Here is a 21,633-nt window from a genome sequence, read left to right on the forward strand (position 1 = left end):
AAACTGGTAAATAAAATGAAAGAATCGGGACTTCCCTGGTGGTGCAGTGGTTAAGACTCCGCACTCCCAATGCAGGGGGCCCGTGTTCATTCCTTGGTCCAGGAACTAGATCCCACATGCATGCCACAACTAAGAGTTTGCATGCTGCAACTAAGGGTTCGCATGCCACAACTAAGGGGCCCTCGAGCTGCAACTAAGGAGTCCACCTGCTGCAACTAAGACCTGATGCAACCAAATAAATAAATAAATAAACAAATATAAAAAAAGTAAAAGATTAGGGCTGGAGGTACAGTTTACAAAAAAATAAAATGAAAGAATCAAGAATTTATCCTTTTTGGGAATTCCCTGGCGGTCCAGTGGTTAGGACTCTGTACTTCCACTGCAGGGGGTGCAGGTTCCAGGAACTAGGATCCTGCAAGCCGCACATGGTGTGGCAAAAAAAATTAAAAAAGAATTTATCCTTCTTTATGTCTTCATCACTAGGTAAACAAATAGTAAATGAGGGAAAATCTCTCTCATAAAAGTATTCCTTCTGACAAATGAAAAAGACATGATATCTTAGTCAGTTAGGACTGCTATAACCAATTACCTTAGACTGAGTGGTTTAAACAACAGACATTTATTTCTCACAGTTCTGGAGGCTGGAAGTCTGAGATCAGGGTGCCGGCAGAGTCAGGTTTTGGTGAGGGCCCCCTTCTGGGTGGCAGAGAGTTGACTTCTCTTTGTATCATCACATGGTGAAAAGAGCAGAGAGAGGAAGCAAACCCTCTTGTGACTCTTATAGTTCTATGCATGAGGGCTTCACCCTTATGACTGCATCTAATCCTAATTACCTCCCAAAGACCCAACCTTCTAATACCATCACATTGAGCAATAGGGTTTCAACATATGAATTTGGCGGGGGGGACACAAACATTCAGCCCATAACAAATGACAAATGAGAATTTCAACATTTTGCAATCACCTGTGAATAATGGAAAAATGATCAGAAAACGCAAAGCCGCAAGACGCCAGCAAAACCCCGCAATCACGAGGAACTTCGCCAGCCCCGCAATGCCTTGTGGGTCTTGTATGCTCTCGGCTGGTCTTAACCGGAAAAGACCGAGGCCAGGGTGCATTGCATGGCGGGAGACGGTCCTCTAAAGAAGCGCCTCCTCCTCCGGAAGCCGGGCAGCGCCGGCGCAAACCGTTCTTCTGGAGGCGCGGGACGCTTCTTTTGTGGTGACCTCGCTTAGGCCGCTGTGCCGTACAACCGGTAGAGGCTCTGTTTCCCTGAAACTTTAGAGTCTCAGGCCATTTGAGGCATTTGAGGCCATTTGAGGCGAAATGGTTCCGGACGAGAGAGGATCAGGCGGTGGCAATGGAGGGGCCGCCGCCATCTCAGGCTGCCCGTAGGGAAAAAGCCTGAGGGGCCCTCGCAGTCGTTGGAGCCTGCGCTTTCTTCCTTTGCTGGGCCCTGCCTACTGCGAAGATGAGTTCGGCCTGGGTCCCTTCTTTCGAGAAGGAGCATCTCTGGATGTATCTGCAGGCGCTCGGCTTCGAGCCGGGCTCGGCGACCGTAGCCGGTGGAAAGATCGTGTCGCACACGCACCTCGGAGTGTAAGGAGGCCGGGGCCGACGGGGCGGGGGAGTCTGAGCCTGGCCGTGCTGGCGTGACCCGCCTTGTTGCGGACCTCGTAGGTTGATGAATTAAGTAGTCGGTTACTGGGGCCCGGCACTGGCTGCAGAGTTCCTGCTTCCAGTGGCAGCCAGCCTGGTGGCAGGAGACTGTCTGTTACGGGACCTTGCCGGGAGCGCCTTGTAGGGGAGTAGAGTCTGCAGTTGGGGCGAAACTGAAGGGGCGGCTTATTCCTGCTTTGGTAGTGAAGCTGGGTGGTCTGTGAAGTCGAGGGAGAGGTGGCGGTTTGGTAACGGAGGGACTTGGGAACGCCTTCCGTTAGGTGCAAACGCCTTTAGGACTCGAGGGAGACTTTCAAGGTAGTTGATCTTTAGTTTATAATTTTCACTAACTGAAATAGCAGGCTGAAGGCTGCCACAGTTAGCAAAAAACTAGTAGAGAGTGGTATTAAGATGAAAAGTGAAAAAAAGCCCCTTCCTGCTTTGCTACAGATGTTACAGATCTCATCATAAAACTTAATGCTTGGGCTTCCCTGGTGGCGCAGTGGTTGAGAGTCCGCCTGCCGATGCAGGGGATGTGGGTTCGTGCCCCGGTCCGGTCCGGGAAGATCCCACATGCCGCGGAGCGGCTGGGCCCGTGAGCCATGGCCGCTGAGCCTGCGCGTCCGGAGCCTGTGCTCCGCAACGGGAGAGGCCACAACAGTGAGAGGCCCGCGTACCGGAAAAAAACAAAAAACTTAATGCTTTGTTTATATTTCTATGTCTTAACTTATCAACTTTAGACAGTCTCTATTATCTTGGCCACTATAGGCCAAGGAAAATTTGGGATACATAGACTATCTCCTGTTCTCAACCTTCTTGACTTTTGTAATTACGTTATTTCCGTTTTTCTTGTGGCAGTATTTAAATGATGTGCTTAGACCTCTGTTTCTTGGTGTATCAATCTCAAAAGTATCTCTGGATTCCCCACGATGTAATTTCACAGTGAAGGCTGCTATTTATACGATAATTAGCGCACCTACACTTACCTACCCTCTGCCTTCTCCCTCTTGACTTTTTTCAGCTGTGTTAGAACTGTTTTACTGTCAAGGTTTAGAGCTGTAATTAAGTTTTGTTTGGTAACTGTTTGGAAGTTACTACTATTTATATGTAGAAAGGTTTTGTCTAGAAGTCTAGTCTAAAAATTGACAACCAGTGGGTAGCATTTTTCAGGTTATGATTATATATTAATAAATGTGCCACCTATCTCACATGATTTGATGCCCCACCATATGGCAGAAAAACTTAAAGCTTCTCCCAGGCCTCCACTGAGGATGGTTCCCGTTGCCACTGCATCCTCTCTATTGTTTTGGCAATCTTAGTTTTCTCTGCTATGGCTTATTCAATTGCAGTCTTCTTTCTGCCTTTGAAAATTAAATAAAATCTGCCAAGTTCTGGTTCAGTGATGATAGTTTTTTTTTTAAACATTGTTATAGATTCACTGCCCCCCTCCCATGTCTTTAGAGTTGTCTCAGTTGGTTAGTGGGAGGGATATACTAAAACAGATGTCCCCTTTAAAATGCTTTAAGCAAGAATGTGGCATCAAATTTACTTCAAAATTAAAACATTTTTTTGATTCACTTATGTTTACATATGTTAGAATTCATTCTTTTTGGTGTGCAGTTGTATGTGTTTCTAGTTTCTGTGAGCATGTAATTGTGTAGCCACTTTTCTTATAAAGTTAAATGTACATTTAACATATGATCCAGCAATTCCATTCCTAGGCATCTGCCCAAAAGATTTGCATTTTGGAAAAATCATTCTGGTTGCATTACAGAGAATGGATTAGAGGGGGAATCAGGGCTTTGCAGTTAGGTAGACGTAAACTAAGGAGTCAGTGGGAATGGAAAGGAAAGGTGATTCATTCATTTGTAGGTTTTTTTTTTTGCTTGGAAGGTGATTCGCTTTTATTTATTTTGCCAGTGAATGTGTAAGAGCAACATATACATTCTTTTGTCATCTATTTAGGAAAAATTTTGAAAGCTGAAGGATAATGTCGAGCCATATTCACTATGAGATATAAGCCTAAACAAAGTTTCTATTCCAAGGAAGAAAAAAAAATCCAGTTTTCCCAAAGGAAAACTTTGTCTGCTTTCCTTACATTGAAATGCAAGTATTGCTGAAAACCAGTTTTTAATCCTCCACCTGACACACAGCCTGAAGTGTAATTAGCTAAGTTTGCAAGAGGGGGTTATTTTGTTAGGGTCCAAGATGTGTCTTTATCACACATCATTGTGTTTGTTTGTTTATTTATTTATTTATTTTGGCTGCGTTGGGTCTTTGTTGCTGTGCGCAGGCTTTCTCTAGTTGTGGTGTGCGGGTATCTCATTGCAGCGACCTCTCGTTGCAGAGCCTGGGCTCTAGGCACGCGGGCTTCAGTAGTTGTGGCACACGGGCTCAGTAGTTGTGGCTCGTGGGCTCTAGAGCGCAGGCTCAGTAGTTGTGATGCACGGGCTTAGTTGCTCTGCGGCATGTGGGATCTTCCTGGACCAGGGCTCGAACCCATGTCCCCTGCATTGGCAGGCGGATTCTTAACCACTGTGCCACCAGGGAAGTCCCGCAATGTGCTTTTTACAAGCAGACTTGTGGACCATGACTAAAGGACATGTACAGATTCCAGTTCAATACATGACAAGGCATTTAAGGGGCTGCCAATAGAGCTGACTTTTTGATTATTCTAGAAAGTAGAAACTCATCAACGAACACAGTAATCCCACTCTGCAAAGCTGGAGGCTGGCTAAAAGGAGCATTCCCACCAGACTTTCTGTGCCATAGCAAAGGAGATGCAGAGTCTGTGGCTGGGTACACTAAGACATTGTTAGACCTACTGTACAACTGTGCACTTCATAACAGGGTAAAATTGCAGTAGTAAATTGTCTAACATTTTTCTGAGGTTATATTCCATAAGCTTAAAATTCAGATGTACTTATTTAATGCATTCAAAACATTGGGTTCTAAGAATGTTTATGCATAAGGTTAATATCTGCCCTATAGAGATTTATATATTTCTGAACAAATACCTCCAGTTTATCTGAATGCATCGGTTTTGGACCAGCAGCTCCTGGCATTGGGAGAGCTGGGTTTCCAGAAATCAGCACAGGTACATTTGGTAAAAGTTTGGCAGGGACCAGGCCCATCCCAGGATGAGGTAAGTGGGGATTGAAAGCCATGGCAGGATTAGCTTCCAGGGATGGAGTCACAGGAAAAGACGTAAGTGATGACATTTGAGCATTTTGGAGCATAAACTGCATCTGCTGGGTGAACATGGCTGCAGCAGTCTTTTGTTGAATCAGATTGTTCCGTCCATTAATTTCCAGCTGCATTTTTAAATGTGGAGGAGGGTGAAGGTACTTGCAGTTCTTTCTAGCACACCGACCCTTAAGGTCATAAGCAGCCCCCTCCATGGAATCAGCCCAGGCTCTACTAGGCCTTCAGTTGCCCGAAGCAAAGCAGAAGGCACTCTCAGCCCCCCATTCATTTGTTTATTCAACAGATATTAATTGAACACAGTATTGGACCTGGGTATACAGTGGTGAACAGAGCAAACGTGAACTTTTCCCTTATAAAATTTCAGTCCAGTGGGTGAGCAAACCTTTAACAAATATCTTTTTAAAAATTAGAAGTGTTGAAGAGAACAGGATACTCTATGAAAAAAATAGCAGGTTTGAGAGATGATAAGGAGGTAGGAACTTCATTTGTATTTGTTGAGGAATAGAAACATTCCAAGGATAAAAGAGTTGTTTGACAAAAGGATAAGCATGGGAATTTTAATGTTAACTCTTTTTTCCAACTCAAAGCTTATTTCAGGAAAATAGCTTTATGTGTTCACGGGAGTACTCAGATCTATTTGTCATGTCATCTGTATTATGCAGATAATCAAACTGCTTTCTAATGTTGTTGGGATTAGATAAAATACTTCATGTTAAAGCTGCAAGCACAGCTATTAACTTCATATGATTGCAGTGAAGATTAGATGAGTTGCTGCTTGTAAAAGGCTTAATTAAAATAATATCTGATAAATAATAAACTCAATAAATATTTAGCTGTTTTTATTGTCAGAAAATGTTGGTGGGTATCATCATTTTCACCATATGTTAGACCATGGTTTTCTCTCTACCTAATTAGTCTTTCCTTTTCTTTTTGTAGAATGTTTTCATTGCAGTAAAGCCAATTCTTCTAGTTTTCTTCTAATCGATCTACATTTTCAGAATGAAAACAAAAACTTGTATGTGTTTAATTGTTTATAAATATATACATGAATTAGAAAAATTAATTTGCCTTGACCTCTTGAACAGAATGAAAAATATTAATAGGCCAGACTCTTAAACAGCTTTTGATGATGCTTAGTTTTATTAACCTTTTTCTTTTTTCTTTTTTTTTTTCCTACTTCTATTTCTTTTTAAACCATTAGGAACATGTTTGACAAGTTGAACCGTGATGCCTTTCAGATAGTTTCTTATTTTTTGTTTCAAACGCTTGACCAGTCTCTCACTAAAGAAGTTTTCAAGTGAGTAAAAGTTATTTCATTTTCTTTTTGTAGGGGATTTAAAAAGGGATTAAGACTTTATATAAGCCAGAATTTCAACTTTGGACTTCAACTATTATTTTGAATGGATGTTATAAAAATTAGGCTTGAGTCTTACAAATTTAGTACTTAACCTTTATAAATCTGAGTGATTTTTTTTTGTAAAATTATTGTAAATTAAAATAAAAATATAAAAATGTGAATATTCACTAGCCTTGGTTCTAAGTTATTTTGCATGTGATTTGGGTTTCATCTATAAGAAAAAGTGTTCAAATTTGTTTTAATATTTATATTGTGCCCTCATCCTCTTATATAGTAAGTCCATTGTTTAGGGCATTGTTTTTATTTGTGATAATTTATTTTTAATATTTTGCCTTCAGTTAAAGTTATGAGTGACCAGGAGAACAAGTGTATTTGAAACATATTTTCGAAATCCCTATCATTAAGGTATAGGGCTTCCTCTGCTCAAATAAAAATAGATTTTTTGATTTTTTTTCTAGATTATAAACAAAATACAGCTTACTTTAACCAGTTCAGCAAATACAGGAAACGTTAAAGAAGGAAGTAAAAATTATTCCTAAACCCAACTAGAGAATATCACTGTTGACATTCCAGCTTTTTAGTCTTTTTTTCTTTGCATACTTAATTTTTTTCTATGAATATAGCATGTAAGTTATGCTATAGAAATACAAAAAAAAATGGGGCCCTAATCAAATAATTGCCTCATAATAAAAATTTAGACAAAACATTATAAGGAGAAAGCAATAGGCAAATTTTAAAGTTCATTATTTTTGACTAAAACTGAATTTTTAATAATTTCATATCTTGTTTGTCCACAAAACAGTAGCACCCCTCACTGTAATATAGGTTATCTCTAGGGGTCATGATCTCTTATGCCATTCTTTCTGTGCTTTTCATGTGTAACCATGTGTTTTTCTCTTTTTCCCCAGGCATTAATTATTATCCTAATTTATTTATACCATCTTTATGCATTAGTCCAGTGAATTCATTGAGAGTGTTGTCTTCTTTAGCTGATTTTCAGTAATTTTAATAGTGATTCTCCCTATATTTAACTTACATATTCATTGGTAATTTGCACTAAACTGAATTCAACTCTATAGATATTCATAAAGAAAAAGACCTAATTTCTTACAGGTTGGTGTTTCTCTTTAGTTGAAATTTATGAATGTTAGCCTTGATTTAGCATTAATATTTCTAGTATAGGAGATAATTTTGATGTTTTTAAAGTTTTGCTGAGTTTGCTTTTTTATTCATAATTCTAATTTTTATTTTTGTTTTAAAGACTTTGTTGGCCTCCATTTGACCAAAAAAGTGATACTGAATTCCGAAAACATTGCTGTGAATGGTTAAAAAAGATTTCTGTAAGTATTTTCTTTCTGAAAGGTGCAAACGTTTAAGAGGTAATTTTTTTTCAGGCTTTATTGAGGTACATTAATTTTTTTAGAGGTGAAATCTTTTTAGTGCTTTTATGCTAACAGTATAAGCAAGAAATACTAATCAGGATAATACTTTCTGGTGGTTTTTGGTTGGGATTCTATATTTCTGGGAAGCCAGCTTTGTTGGCTAAGTGCATTAGAAATAGGTTTTTGAGTTCCTGGGAATTTATATCACAGTTTTTGTTTAAAGAAAATTTTTTTTTACCATAGATTATTTTAGCTTATGTCCCCAAATAGTATCAATAATTGTGGCTTTAAATTTTAATTGCTTTTTGTGACTGAGTCCACCAAGAGTTTAGAAGGATTCAAAAATTCAACTTGTGATTCAAATGGAATAATTCTGGTAAACCCTGTTATGCTTCAAAACAGTGTGATGTAAATATAAAGGTTGTTGTTGTTAGGGTCTTCAAATCATCTTGTTTCTTTTTTCCATAGGCTGAATGTGGAAGTAGCTTCCCTCAAGTTGTTGGTTCACTATTTCTTTCTCCTGGTGGTCCTAAGTTTATTCATCTGATGTATCACTTTGCAAGATTTGTTGCAATAAATTATATAAAAACCCATTCTAAAAGTAAGTTAAGCTCACAGTAGGAGTTTTTTTTGTTTTGATTCTTAAGTTTTTATTATTTTTTTATAATTTGTAAATCATTAAGAGATTTTAATAAAATAAAGTAAGATAAAAATATTACTTTACCTCAAAAGGCAAATGGTTAATATTTTATTGGAACTGTAGTTTGAAATCCTCTTGTAATGAACATAGGTAGCAATACAGATTATTTTCTTATGTTCTAATACAGGGGTTGGGAAACATTTTCTGTGTAAGGCCTGACAGTAAATATTTTATACTTTGTGAACCACATAAGAGTGTCTGTCACATATACCTGTTTGTGAGGGTTGTTAAATTTTTATTTTTTGTAATATAACCCCTTAAAATGTAGAAAGCAGTTCTAGCTTTCTGATCTCAGAAAAACAGCCAGTGGGCCAGGGTAGACCTGCAGGTTATAATTTGCCTATAATTCATTGTATTAAATGTTGTGTTGAATTTGTTAGAGATTTATTTTGGCTACTGGCAATGTGTTGGAATATTTTGGTTCACAATTGCTGTTTTAAAGGGATTTGATCTATTTGCTAAATTATAGAAACAAAATATTGGATTTTTCACCTAAGACTTAAAAGAATGCTATTTGTAGCTTACTAAGTATGCTGCTCAGTTTAATTGAGTTATGCTCATAAAACATGGGAGGTAAAAGCTGGAAAAGTTGATGCAATAATAGCCCATCTTCCAATTTCTAGAGACAACCATTGCTTATATTTTGGTTTGTTTTCTTTTAGGTGTTTTTGTTGTTGTTTTTTTAAATGCACATATTATATGTTTTAATTATTTTGAATAAATGATAGATTCTCATGATTCAAAAATCAGGAAGTGAAAAGTCTGTCTTCCATCTCTAACTACCTAGTTTCCCTTCCCAGAAGCAACCGTTGTAATGAATAATACTAGCAAATGTGTATATATTCTGTTTTTTAAACCCTAAATGGTGACATACATCTGGGTTTGAATCTTGTGTTTTTTATGCAACAGTGTCTATTGGAGATCATCCCATGTCAGTTCATAGATCTTCCTTACTCTGTCTCTCTCTTAAGAACTGCATATTTGAATGGATGTGTCATAGTGTATTTAATCACACATTTGTTCTGAAATCAGCTCTGCTGACAGACAGTTGGCTTTTTTCCTAATCTTTTGCTATAAAAATAATGCTACAGTGACAAACTTTATACATATATCATTTTGTGTATGTACAAGTATATATTGTATGTGTGTGTGTGTATACATATATATGTATATATGCACTCAAACACATACCTTTTTTCCAGTTTATCTTCTGTGCGTGATTTTTTAAAACATGTACATGTGATCTTGCTTTATAAGCATTTACATATTTTATTTATTTTTAAAAAAAATTTATTTATTTATTTATTTTTTGCGGTACGCGGGCCTCTCACTGTTGTGGCCTCTCCCGTTGTGGAGCACAGGCTCTGGACGCGCAGGCTCAGCAGCCATGGCTCATGGGCCCAGCCACTCCGCAGCATGTGGGATCTTCCTGGACCGGGGCACGAACCCGTGTCCCCCGCATCGGCAGGCGGACTCTCAACTACTGTGCCACCAGGGAAGCCCTACGTATTTTAAATTTAATGTAACATAAGCATTTTACCAGCTTTTCTGTTAGATTTATTCCAGTTACATGTAACCCAAACTATTTTATATGAATTATGTGTATTTGGATTTGGCAAGATTTATTGTACATAAGGCTTTTAAGCATGGGTTGTCATATTTCTCATTTAAAGCAGTTTCATTCAACATATTCAGTCTCTAGGTGACTTCTACATCCAGCGAACTCATCCCCTGTTAAATATTTAGGCGTTTTGGTTAGTTCTTTGCGGGTAATCTAGGGCCTGGATTTACAATGTTTAGTATGGTGTGGGGTCACTATTTTCCAGAATATCCACCTTTATTGTATTGAGCCATCTTAAAGTAGGATTTATTACATTTTATTACAGGTGAAAACCTGGACTCTCAAATGTTTAGATGGATTGTTGTCAGGGTCTGCTTTGATCATTAGTAACATAGCCAAGAATTACTTGAGAAATAGAGATTGGTTTTATTTGGTTGTCTTGTCCTGTTGATCTTACTAGGAAGAAAAGTACGAAGCAATGAAGCAATGAAGGTGATGTGATCTCACCTCATCTCTTTTAATTGATTTTCTTCCTTTGTTGTTAAAAGATCAGTTGAGAAGTTGCTTATGTGTGATGATGTATTTGTTCATGGATGTATCACGCTGTGATAATAAGAATTACTTGGGGCACATGGACTCTGAGAATTTTTAATTATGTAAAATAACTCAACTTCAGATATCCTTTTTTATTGCCTCATTTAAAAATAGGTCATCCTTGCTTTTGCTGAAATTAGTTGTATCTTTTTGTGTATGTGGCATGCCAGATCTTAAGGAGTTGTTAGTTAAATGAGGTTGTTAATCTCTCAGTAATCTCACACTTTTATATTTATTAGCTTGTACGTCTAAGTTTTGTATATTTTATTTGTGTTCTGTGTAGATTCTTCTGTACATTTTACAGAGACATTTAACATAAAGCCACAAGATTTGCACAAGTGCATTGCCAGATGCCACGTAGCACGTAACAGATTTTTACAAATTTTGCAAAGAGAAGATTATGTTACCCGAAAATACCAGGAAAATGCACAGTAAGTAATACTTTGATAGTTAGAAAATGTAAATTCCTTTCTTTATGAACAAATGTCATCAGTATCCTTTCTTTTTTTTAACCCATTGGTGTATGCACTTTATTTTTAATTCTATCAATACTTATTTATTTATTTAATTTATTTTTGGCTGCGTTGGGTCTTCGTTGCTGTGCGCGGGCTTTCTCTAGTTGTGGTGAGTGGGGGCTACTCTTCATTGTGGTGCACGGGCTGTTCATTGCGGTGGCTTCTCTTGTTGTGGAGCATGGGTTCTAGGCGTGTGGGCTTCAGTAGTTGTGGCATGTGGGCTCAGTAGTTGTGGCACATGGGCTTAGTTGCTCCGCAGCATGTGGGATCATCCTGGACCAGGGCTCGAACCCGTGTCCCCTCTACTGGCAGGCAGATTCTTAACCACTGCGCCACCAGGGAAGTCCCTCATCAGTATTCTTTCAATGGCAATAATTCATGTCTACCTCAAAACCCCCTGGCTGTTATCTTTCCTTTTTTTTTTTTTTCCCCGTCGGTACGCGGGCCTCTCATTGTTGTGGCCTCTCCCGTTGCAGAGCACAGGCTCTGTACGCGCAGGCTCAGCAGCCATGGCTCACGGGCCCAGCTGCTCCGTGGCATGTGGCATCTTCCCAGACCAGGGCATGAACCCGAGTCCCCTGCATCAGTAGGCAGACTCTCAACCACTGTGCCGCCAGGGAAGCCCCTATCTTTCCATTTTAAAGCCTGATAACTTCTGAATAAAATGTTTTATAACTTTAGGCATACTGTAAATGAAAATTTAGAGAAAAGGAAGATATCATTTTAGTTCAAAAACTCAATTTCTTTAGGTGCTTTTTCTTTTAAACATGGAAATAAATTTTTAAGCTGTAATTATAGTGCTCATTCTATTTTGTATCCTTTTTTCTCTTAATATTTCATTCTATAAATTTTTCCATACTGCCATAATGTATTACTTTTAATTTCTACTTAGTGTCTTAGTTGAAGAGGTATTCCATAGTTTCTTTAGCCATTTTATACTGTCTTACATTTACATTCATCTATTCAGCACTTTTCTTTCTTGAGTTACTTCTGTGTGCTGGATATTAGTTATACACTAGTCCTACAGCATTAAACAAGACAAGCAAGGTTCTTACTCTCTAGACATAAATTGTGTCCAATTTTTTACAATTATAAACAACTATAGTAAGATAACTTTTTAAATGCTGTTTTCTATTCCCAAAGCTACAGAATCCTTTGACATCTCCTTAAAACTACAATGTTGCCTGTTTTAGGTAACATTTAAAATTATCCCCATGGTATGTGAGATAAGGATAAGAGAGCAGAGTAGTCTTAACTGACTTCCAACATTTTTACTTGAAGTCAGAGAGTGTATGAGCCAAGAAGTCCTGGTCCATTTCAATAGCCGCCTATATGTTAGACCACTCCTGTAAGTCTTAAAGGGAGTCTGGAGTCCCTTTATGACTGTCTGCTGGGTATAATTGGAAGAGTAGTCATCAGAGGCCTTGAGCAAAGATATGAAATGAGGGAAAATATCAAAGCGGGCTATACTAGTTAGTTGTAATAGATTTACAGTTGTCATTTTGTATGTTTTCTTCCAGATTATCAGTTAAACAAATACAGAATTTGAGATCAGAATGTATAGGACAGCAAAACGAGATAAAAAAGTAAGTGACTTTTAGAGTTGAAAGTTCCTTGAGATACTAGTTTAGCTTCCTGCATGTTACCGGTAAGGAAACTGAGATTAGTTAAAATAACATATCAATAGCTAGTTGATAATAGGATGAGAACATAATTCTGATTCCTAGTCCAGTTCTTCTAATAAATTATGATAGCTTTGAGCTTGAATTTTACTTTTGCTTTTAATAGGTGGTTGTTAGCAGGTGGGTTTGCAGATTAATTAGCTCTTTGGATGGTAAATTACCATATGGTTTTTTTATTGACTAATGAGATTATTTAATTTTTAACTAGAATGGAACCCTATGATGACCAAAGTAATATACAAGAGAAAATTCAAAAGGTGAGACTTTTTTTTTGAATTTTATTTTATTTATTTTTTATACAACACGTTCTTATTAGTTATGTATTTTATACATATAGTGTATATATGTCAATCCCGATCTCCCAGTTCATCGCACCCCACCCCCCATTCCCCCCTTGGTGTCCATATGTTTGTTCTCTACATCTGTGTCTCTATTTCTGCCTTGCATACTGGTTCATCTGTACCATTTTTCTAGATTCCACATGTATGTGTTAATGTATATTTGTTTTTCTCTTTCTGGCTTACTTCACTCCATGTAAGACAGTCTCTAGGTCCTTCCACGTCTCTACAAATGACCCAGTTTCGTTCCTTTTTATGGCTGAGTAATAATTCATTGTATATATGTACCACATCTTCTTTATCCATTCATCTGTTGATGGGCGTTTGGGTTGCTTCCATGACCTGGCTGTTGTAAATAGTGCTGCAGTGAACATTGGGGTGCATGTGTCTTTTTGAATTATGGTTTTCTCTGAGTATATGCCCAGTAGTGGGATTGCTGGGTCATATGGTAATTCTGTTTTTAGTTTTTTAAGGAACCTCCATACTGTTCTCCATAGTGGCTGTATCATTTTACATTCCCACCAACAGTGCAAGAGGGTTCCCTTTTCTCCACACCCTCTCCAGCACTTATTGTTTATAGATTTTCTGATGATGCCCATTCTAACCGGTGTGAAGTGATACTTCATTGTAGTTTTGATTTACATTTCTCTAATAATTAGTGGTGTTGAGCAGCTTTTCATGTGCCTCTTGGCCATCTGTATGTCTTCTTTGGAGAAATGTCTATTTAGGTCTTCTGCCCATTTTTTAATTGGGTTGTTTGTTTTTTTAATATTGAGCTGCATGAGCTGTATATATATTTTGGAGATTATTCCTTTGTCCATTAATTTGTTTGCAAATATTTTCTCCCATTCTGAGGGTTGTCTTTTCGTCTTGTTTGTAGTTTCCTTTGCTGTGCAAGAGCTTTCAAGTTTCATTAGGTCCCATTTGTTTATTTTTGTTTTTATTTCCATTACTCTAGGAGGTGGGTCAAAAAAGATCTTGCTCTGGTTTATGTCAGAGTGTTCTTCCTGTTTAAGAGTTTTATAGTGTCTGGTCTCACATTTAGGTCTTTAATCCATTTTGAGTTTATTTGTGTATGGTGTTAGGCAGTGTTCTAATTTCATTCTTTTACATGTCCAGTTTTCCCAGCACTGTTTATTTATTTATTTATTTTTTTTTGCCCGCGCCGTGTGGCATGTGGGATGTGGGATCTTAGTTCCCTGACCAGGGATCAAACCCGTGTCCCCTGCATTGGGAGCGCGGAGTCTTATCCGCTGGACCACCAGGGAAGTCCCAGCACTGTTTATTGAAGAGATTGTCTTTTCTCCATTGTATATCCTTGCTTCCTTTGGCATAGATTATCTGACCGTAGGTGAGTGGGTTTATCTGTGGGCTTTCTATCCTGTTCCATTGATCGATATTTCTCTTTTTGTGCCACTACCATATTGTCTTGATTACTGTAGCTTTGTAGTATAGTCTGAAGTCAGGGAGCCTGATTCCTCCAGGTCCATTTTTCTTTCTCAAGTTTGCTTTGGCTATTCGGAGTCTTTTGTGTTTCCATACAAATTGTAAACTTTTGTTCTAATTCTGTGAGAAGTGCTATTGGTAATTTGATAGGGATTGCATTGAATCTGTCAATTACTTTGGGTAGTATAGTCATTTTCACAATGTTGTTTCTTCCAATCCAAGAATATGGTATATCTCTTCATCTGTTTGTGTCATCTTTAATTTCTTTCATCAGTGTCTTATAGTTCTCTGAGTACAGTTCTTCTACCTTCTTAGGTAGGTTTATTCCTAGGTATTTTATTCTTTTTGTTGCAATGGTGAATGGGATTGTTTCCTTAACTTCTCTTTCTGAGAGACTTTTTTTTTTTTTTTTTGTGGTTACGCGGGCCTCTCACTGTTGTGGCCTCTCCTGCCGCGGAGCACAGGCTCCGGACGCGCAGGCTCAGTGGCCATGGCTCACGGGCCCAGCTGCTCCGTGGCATGTGGGATCTTCCCGGACCGGGGAACGAACCCGTGTCCCCTGCATCCACAGGCAGACTCTCAACCACTGCGCCACCAGGGAAGCCCCAAGACAACTTTTGAAGGGAGGAATTTAATCTTTCTTTTGTGTTATGCAGTGTTTACTTAATTGAACTCGTATATCTCTCTTTGTAGCAGTGTTTTTGTTTGTTTTTCTTTTTTTTACTCATTATAAGTGACATATGTATAAAAGTATTAACAGGGTGCCTTTAGAACACTTGAATATAATGGAAAAATTAGCTTATAATCTATCAGACTAAATATATACAAAAGCAGTTTTAAATTAACCAGTTTAAATTTGGTTAATTTAAAATCTTTCATGCCAGCAGGGAAAATTCAGCTTGATTCTAACTTAATCAGTAATATTTATCTAATAAAATACATTACGTGAAGGCAGATGGTAAGTATGGAAGAACGATGAGAAGTCATGTTGAGGCTGACATGGCAGTAGAGAGGAATCTGGCAGATATAAATGATCTGAGGCTTTTAGAGGTTGGCTTTAACAAATGTGGGTAGGAGTGTTTTCTTATACCTTTGTGTTTGGATGAAATGTCTCTCAAGCTCTTTTGATTCCATGGTCACCAAGCTGCCTTGGGGTATTAATTTGGCTTTTTAGGCACTTTGTCACTGGAAAAGGTGAGTGCCCTCCTCAGGTAGTAATTATTCATTAATTCAGTGAATATTTATTGATCAACTGCCATTTGCTAGGCATTCTTCTAGATATTATGGACTAGAGCACTGAAGAAAACAGGCAGAGTCACTTCCTTTATGGAGCTTCCAGTTTAGTGAATATGAATATTCCTATCGCTGAATGTAGTATCTTTGATTGTAGGCTTAATAGGTTAGGTTGGTATGAAACCCGTTAGGAGTTTTCATAGCAGTCTCTCTTGAGTTTGGGTAATGTTCAGTTTTCCCTGAGTCCAGTCAACTTTGAGCCATTGAGAAGGTAAACTTTCTAGATTTGAAAAATCTGAGAACCAGATCCTGGATCTTTGTATGTTCACCAAGGAAATGCCATCCTATGAGATCTTTAGATGGCCAGCCAATGAGTCTTCCTTTGGGGAAACAACTTTACTTTGTACTGTGAGAAGACACAGACACTAACACAAATATAATTAGTGTATTTCCCCTCCTCTTTCCCACTTAAGTAAATTCTTTTGAGGCATAACATACATATAAAGACGTGCAAAAATCGTAAGTGTGAAGCTTGACAAAATTCACAAAGTGGACACATCCGTGTAACCAGCATCCAGTTAAAGAAACAGAATGTTACCGTCACCCCAGGAGCATTGAGCCCCCTTTCTTTCATGACCATTTCCTTCCAAGAGTAAACACTATCCTCACTTCTTTTTTGTTTGTTTGTTTTTTAAAAATTAATTCATTTTATTTATTTTTGGCTGTATTGGGTCCTCATTGCTGCATGCAGGCTTTCTCTAGTTGTGGCGAGTGGGGGCTACTCTTTGTTGTGATGTGTGGGCGTGGGCTTCTCATTGCGGTGGCTTCTCTAGTTGCAGAGCATGGGCTCTAGGCACACAGGCTTCAGTAGTTGTGGCATGTGGGCTCAGTAGTTGTGGCTCGCGGCCTCCAGAGTGCAGGCTCAGTAGTTGTGGCGCACGGGCTTAGTTGCTCCGCGGCATGTGGGATCTTCCTGGACCAGGGATCGAACCCGTGTCCCCTGCATTGGCAGGCGGATTCTTAACCACTGCACCACCAGGGAAGCTCTATCCTCACTTCCTATGCTAAAGATTAATTTTGCCCGTTCTTGAACTTTGTAAATGGGGAGTGTATAGAATATATTCTTTTGTGTTCGACTTCTTTCACTCATGCTGTTTTATCCATGCTGTTGTATGTGTTCATTCTCATTGCTGTATAATGTTCTATTTTATGATTAAAGGAAAGTATACTTTTTATTCAAGGTAGTTCTTTGGGTTGATTGCAGTTTTTGAGTATTACAAATAGTGCTGTGAACATTCTTTTATGTGATTTAATAAACATAGGTTAATGCATGGTTTTCAACATTTTAACTTTTTGAAACTTGAATGACTCTTAAAATTGATGTGAGTGTTTTTATTTTCTCCTGAAAATCTTTTATTTTCCCTGATGGCATCTCAGAATACAGGAAATGCTAATTGCATCTCCGAAGTATAAGGTTTCTTAGATATGTTTTGCAAATCATAGTGGGCTAGATTCTCCTGAGAAATTCTTTAAAGTGCCCTTGAAAGTAATATCAGTGCTTTTAGACTGTTAAAATAGTTACTTTTCTTACCAGAAGCCATTCCAGGAATACCTAATTTGTTCCTAGGAATGAGCATATATTTGTATTTTACATATCTTTATGTATAGATTATGTATAGACTTTAATAATTCCTTTGTCTCTGTTTTTGAAGGTTCGGTCTTTGTGGGCTTCAGTGAATGAAACACTCATGGTTTTGGAAAAAGAGAGAGAAGTTGTTAGTTCAGTCCTTAGTGTTGTTAACCAATATACTTTAGATGGAACTAATGTTGCTATCAATATTCCAAGGCTCTTACTTGACAAAATTGAGAAACAAATGTGTCAGGTAAGCATTTGATAATTAAGGGAGCTTTGAGAAAACTCCCTTCACAGAATTTTTTTATATGTTGTATATTGTTTTTCTCACAGTGTTTTTCTACTGTTTTCAGAATTTACCTTTGTGAATATATCTGGTAAGAGGGGTACTGTTAAAGGTGTTTATATTCACATCTATTGACCTTTATTCATTGTCCGAACGTTGTACGGCGCTACATCATATAGTGTAGAGAGTAGAAGGTACTTAGTAGGAAGATGATATGGTACTTAGTTTTTTATAAATTCTCAAAGAGAGCACCAATGATCTCCTGAATGCTAAATTTCTTTTAAAAAACTCTTCTCTCGTTTTTCTTTCGTCTTGATGGTATTAAATGTTTTAAAGTGTTTTCTTCCTTTAGCTTTTGTGACCTCAGTGTCGTTGTCTTCCTGTGGTGTTTCAGACTGCTGTCTCCAGTTTTCCACTGATTCCTTTTTCTCTAACTTTTAAATGAACATGTTCCCCATGGTTCCTTTAATGGCCCCTTTTCTTTCCCACATTATAAATCCATCTGTATTTTCTTACCCAATTCCATGGCTTCATCAGCCTCCTATACAATAATATTACCAGAGTGGTATTTCCAGTCTCTCTCCTTCAACTCAAACTACATCAAATTATTTCCACTTGCTTATGGGACATTTCCATCTGAATAGCCTACGTTTATTTTTCTTAGTAAACTTAAAATTTTTTGAGCATCTCCTATGTGCCAGGTATTATTATAGTGAAGGGGATATAAAGATAAAATATTGTTGTGACCCTGAAGAGTTTTCACTTTAATAGGTAACATGTCAGGCACTTCAAATTCAGAGTACATAAAAATCAGGATCTGTAAACTCAGATTCATACAGGGGCTAGGCAGGTAATACTATATAGATGAAGTCTGCTAATTATGTGTAACAATAGGGGTAAAGTAGGAAATGATGAGATCTTTGGGGTACTAATTTTGTGTGAAATCTGTGATTTTAAAAAATATTAGCAACTAATTCAGATGATTTTAAAACATTGGAACTGTGTAGGCCAAATAAACATGTCTTAAGTTTGGAATCAACGTTTAGGGGTCCTTTAATTTGCAACTTTTGGTAAAACATGAATTCATGATCTTTCTCCAAACCTGATCTTTCTCCTCAGTCTTTATTTTGCTTTCCATTTATTTGCATTTCTTTTATTCTAGTTTCAGCTTTTTTGCATGATATACAAGTGTAGCATGGTGTGTTAATTCTTCCACAGTAGTTTTCTTTGGGCCAGAATTATTTACATAGTTTTATTTTTGGGTAGACAGTCGTTCTTTTTTTTCCACTCTTTTTTAAGGTAACCTTTTTATATAATAGTGAAAAATGTAAATATATTTTTGTAGCATTTTACTATGTTAACAATCTATAGTTCACTACTTTTTTTTTTCAGTTGCACATAGGAAATGTTTATGAGGCTGGAAAATTGAATCTCTTAACAGTTATTCAGTTATTAAATGAAGTCTTGAAAGTAATGAAATATGAACATTGTCAGGCTAACCAAGCAAGACTGACAATAGACCTTCACTTCCTTGAAAAAGAGACCAAAGTTCAGAGAGAAAGATTGTCAGATCTGAAGCATATGAGGTACACTAGAAAGATCTTCTGTTATTTCACTGGGGTAGGAGTAGGGTGGTTTTGATAATTTCTCAGCACAACTCTTGTTTAGTTAACAACTCAGTAGCTTTGGCAAACAAGTGTGAAAATTTTACTCGTACTCAAAAACCTTATGTCACCAACTTCTAGAGAGACACATGAAGTAGCAAGGAAAATTAATGTAGTTTTCTTTTGTCTGGAGTATATTATTTGCCCTGAGTGATAATTCTTTATCAAATAATTCTGACTTTTCTCTAGCTTTTCTTTTGTAGGGTCTACTAATAGAACTAGGTTTTAAAAAATTTGTTTATATTGAGCAGGGTGACCGGGAGGTATGGGTTCTCTTTAGAAATGGATAGAGAGTAGGAGTAGAATTTCAACTTGAGTTCAGAACCAGGAAAAAATTGTACGGGATTGGCCAAAAAGTTCGTTTGGGTAACATCTTAGGGAAAAACCCGAATGAACTTTTTGGCCAACCCAATATTTTTAAAGATAAATAGGGTACAGATGTATGATTGCTATTTGGTATTAAAAGGAAACAAGGTATTTTAGATTCTGAACTCTCAATGGGAGAGTTTATGCAATTTAGGTGTGCTGAATTGGTTGAACTTTCAGTTATACTTTCTGCCCTTTCTCTACGAGCTATAATATTCTTACTTCAACACTTTTTCTCAGTGCTTCTTTTTATATATTCATGTTTTGAATGAAGTTCTTTTTTATGCCGTTACAGGTATAAAATAAAAGAAGATGTCTCAACTATAAAACATTCTATTGTTGAAAAACAAGAAGAATGGCATAAAAATTGGAAAGAATTTCTCGGCCTGTCTCCTTTCAGTCTAATAAAAGGTTGGACTCCAGTAAGTAATATTGACTTGACTTTTGGAGAGTAGTTTAATCTCTTGCAAACTCTTGATTTATCATGGTACAAATGACCTGGAAATGCTATATTGTGTGTATGCTTCTCATCTTTGCATCTGAGCCTAAAGTTCAAATATTTCGGTTTCTGTGATTTTTCTAAATACATATTAGAATGTTCATTAAGCTGCTGTTGTGATATAGTTTATATTTTTAGATTCAGTGGATTGTATTAAAAAGAAAATGAGATTGGGGAGAAGCTGGCGCTGAGGCTCAAGTCGCCTGTGGGGGCTGAGCCTGCTGTCTACCTGTGGCCGCTGCCGGTCTACGACAAACCTCACGATGTTGCTCACGAAATCCTCGAGACCATCCGGCTCAAAGATTTGGAAAGAGATAGTTTAGCAGAAAAGGAATGCATGAAGGAGAAGTGGAATCTCTTGCATGAATTTCTGCAGACAGAAATAAAGAATCAGTTATGTGACTTGGAAACCAAATTACATAAAGAAGAATTATCAGAGGAGGGCTACCTGGCACAAGTCAAATACCTTTTTTTTTTTTTTTTTTTTTTTTGCGGTACGCGGGCCTCTCACTGTTGTGGCCTCTCCCGTTGCGGAGCACAGGCTCTGGACGCGCACACTCAGCGGCTGTGGCTCACGGGCCCAGCCGCTCCGCGGCATGTGGGATCTTCCCAGACCGGGGCACAAACCCGCGTTCCCTGTATTGGCAGGCGGACTCTCAACCACTGCACCACCAGGGAAGCCCCAAATCCCTTTTAAATAAAGATTTGTCCTTGGAGAACGGAGCTCATGCTTTCAGTCGGGAAGTGAATGGATGTGTAGAAAACGGGAGCCAGACAAGTGGTGAGGACCACAGAGTGGAAATAGCAGAGAAGAACAAGTCCCCCAGACCTGTTTCCAAACTGCATGCCCAGGAGAAGCAAGTCCGATGGAGAAACAAAATCTGAAGTCTCATGTAGCCCCAGGATTACAAGGCAAACTACCAGGCAGACCACCGTCACATCTCATTTCACAGGGAGCCCTGCCAAACGGAAGCCTGAGGAAGACACTGAAAAAGCAAAATCAGATGATTCTGTCGATGAAGAAGAAAAAGACCAGGAGGAAAAGAGACGTAGAGTTACATCCAGAGAACAAGTTGCTGGACTGCTCCCTGCAGAAGAACCGGGAAGAGTAAGACCAGGAACACACGTAGAAGAAGAAGAAAGAGATGATAAAGTAAAGCCTGGTCACCTCCAGGAAGAAAAGAGACTCAGAAGTCAAACCGAAGGACTAACACCTAAACAGAAATCTAAGGAGGAGCCAGACAGAGATGCGAGGCCCAGAGGAGCTCAGGCTGAAATGAATGAAGGAGAAGACAAAGATGAAAAGAGACACAAAAGTGAACCCAAACATCTAGCTAGCAAACGGAGACCAGAAGTAAAAGAACCTGAAAGAGTAAAACCACAAGTTTCTGATGAGAAAGATGAGGATGAAAAGGTAACAAACGCACATGGTAAACACAGCAGTTCGACATGGTAAAGTTCCCCGTCAGAGCGAAGGGACCTGGACCGTATCCTCTGGGGGTCTGTGCATG

The 21,633-nt window shown here is 38.2% G+C and overlaps 1 protein-coding gene across 1 annotated transcript in view; it reads left to right on the forward strand.

Annotated features, from left to right (window-relative positions):
* Nucleotides 1-826: 826 nt before the first annotated feature.
* Nucleotides 827-21,633, forward strand: part of HAUS6 (HAUS augmin like complex subunit 6) — a 44,477-nt gene continuing 23,670 nt past the window's right edge. Inside the window, exons 1-10 of the mRNA XM_079925943.1 lie at nucleotides 827-1,599; nucleotides 6,068-6,163; nucleotides 7,485-7,563; nucleotides 8,074-8,206; nucleotides 10,744-10,891; nucleotides 12,496-12,561; nucleotides 12,866-12,914; nucleotides 17,387-17,557; nucleotides 18,986-19,179; nucleotides 19,919-20,045. Of these exons, the coding sequence (XP_079782069.1) occupies nucleotides 1,472-1,599; nucleotides 6,068-6,163; nucleotides 7,485-7,563; nucleotides 8,074-8,206; nucleotides 10,744-10,891; nucleotides 12,496-12,561; nucleotides 12,866-12,914; nucleotides 17,387-17,557; nucleotides 18,986-19,179; nucleotides 19,919-20,045 (1,191 nt within the window). The 5' untranslated portion in view covers nucleotides 827-1,471. The remainder of the gene's footprint in view (nucleotides 1,600-6,067; nucleotides 6,164-7,484; nucleotides 7,564-8,073; nucleotides 8,207-10,743; nucleotides 10,892-12,495; nucleotides 12,562-12,865; nucleotides 12,915-17,386; nucleotides 17,558-18,985; nucleotides 19,180-19,918; nucleotides 20,046-21,633) is intronic.

This window comes from Stenella coeruleoalba, assembly GCF_951394435.1.
Source record: "Stenella coeruleoalba genome assembly, chromosome: 7".
Classification (NCBI taxonomy): Eukaryota; Metazoa; Chordata; class Mammalia; order Artiodactyla; family Delphinidae; genus Stenella; species Stenella coeruleoalba.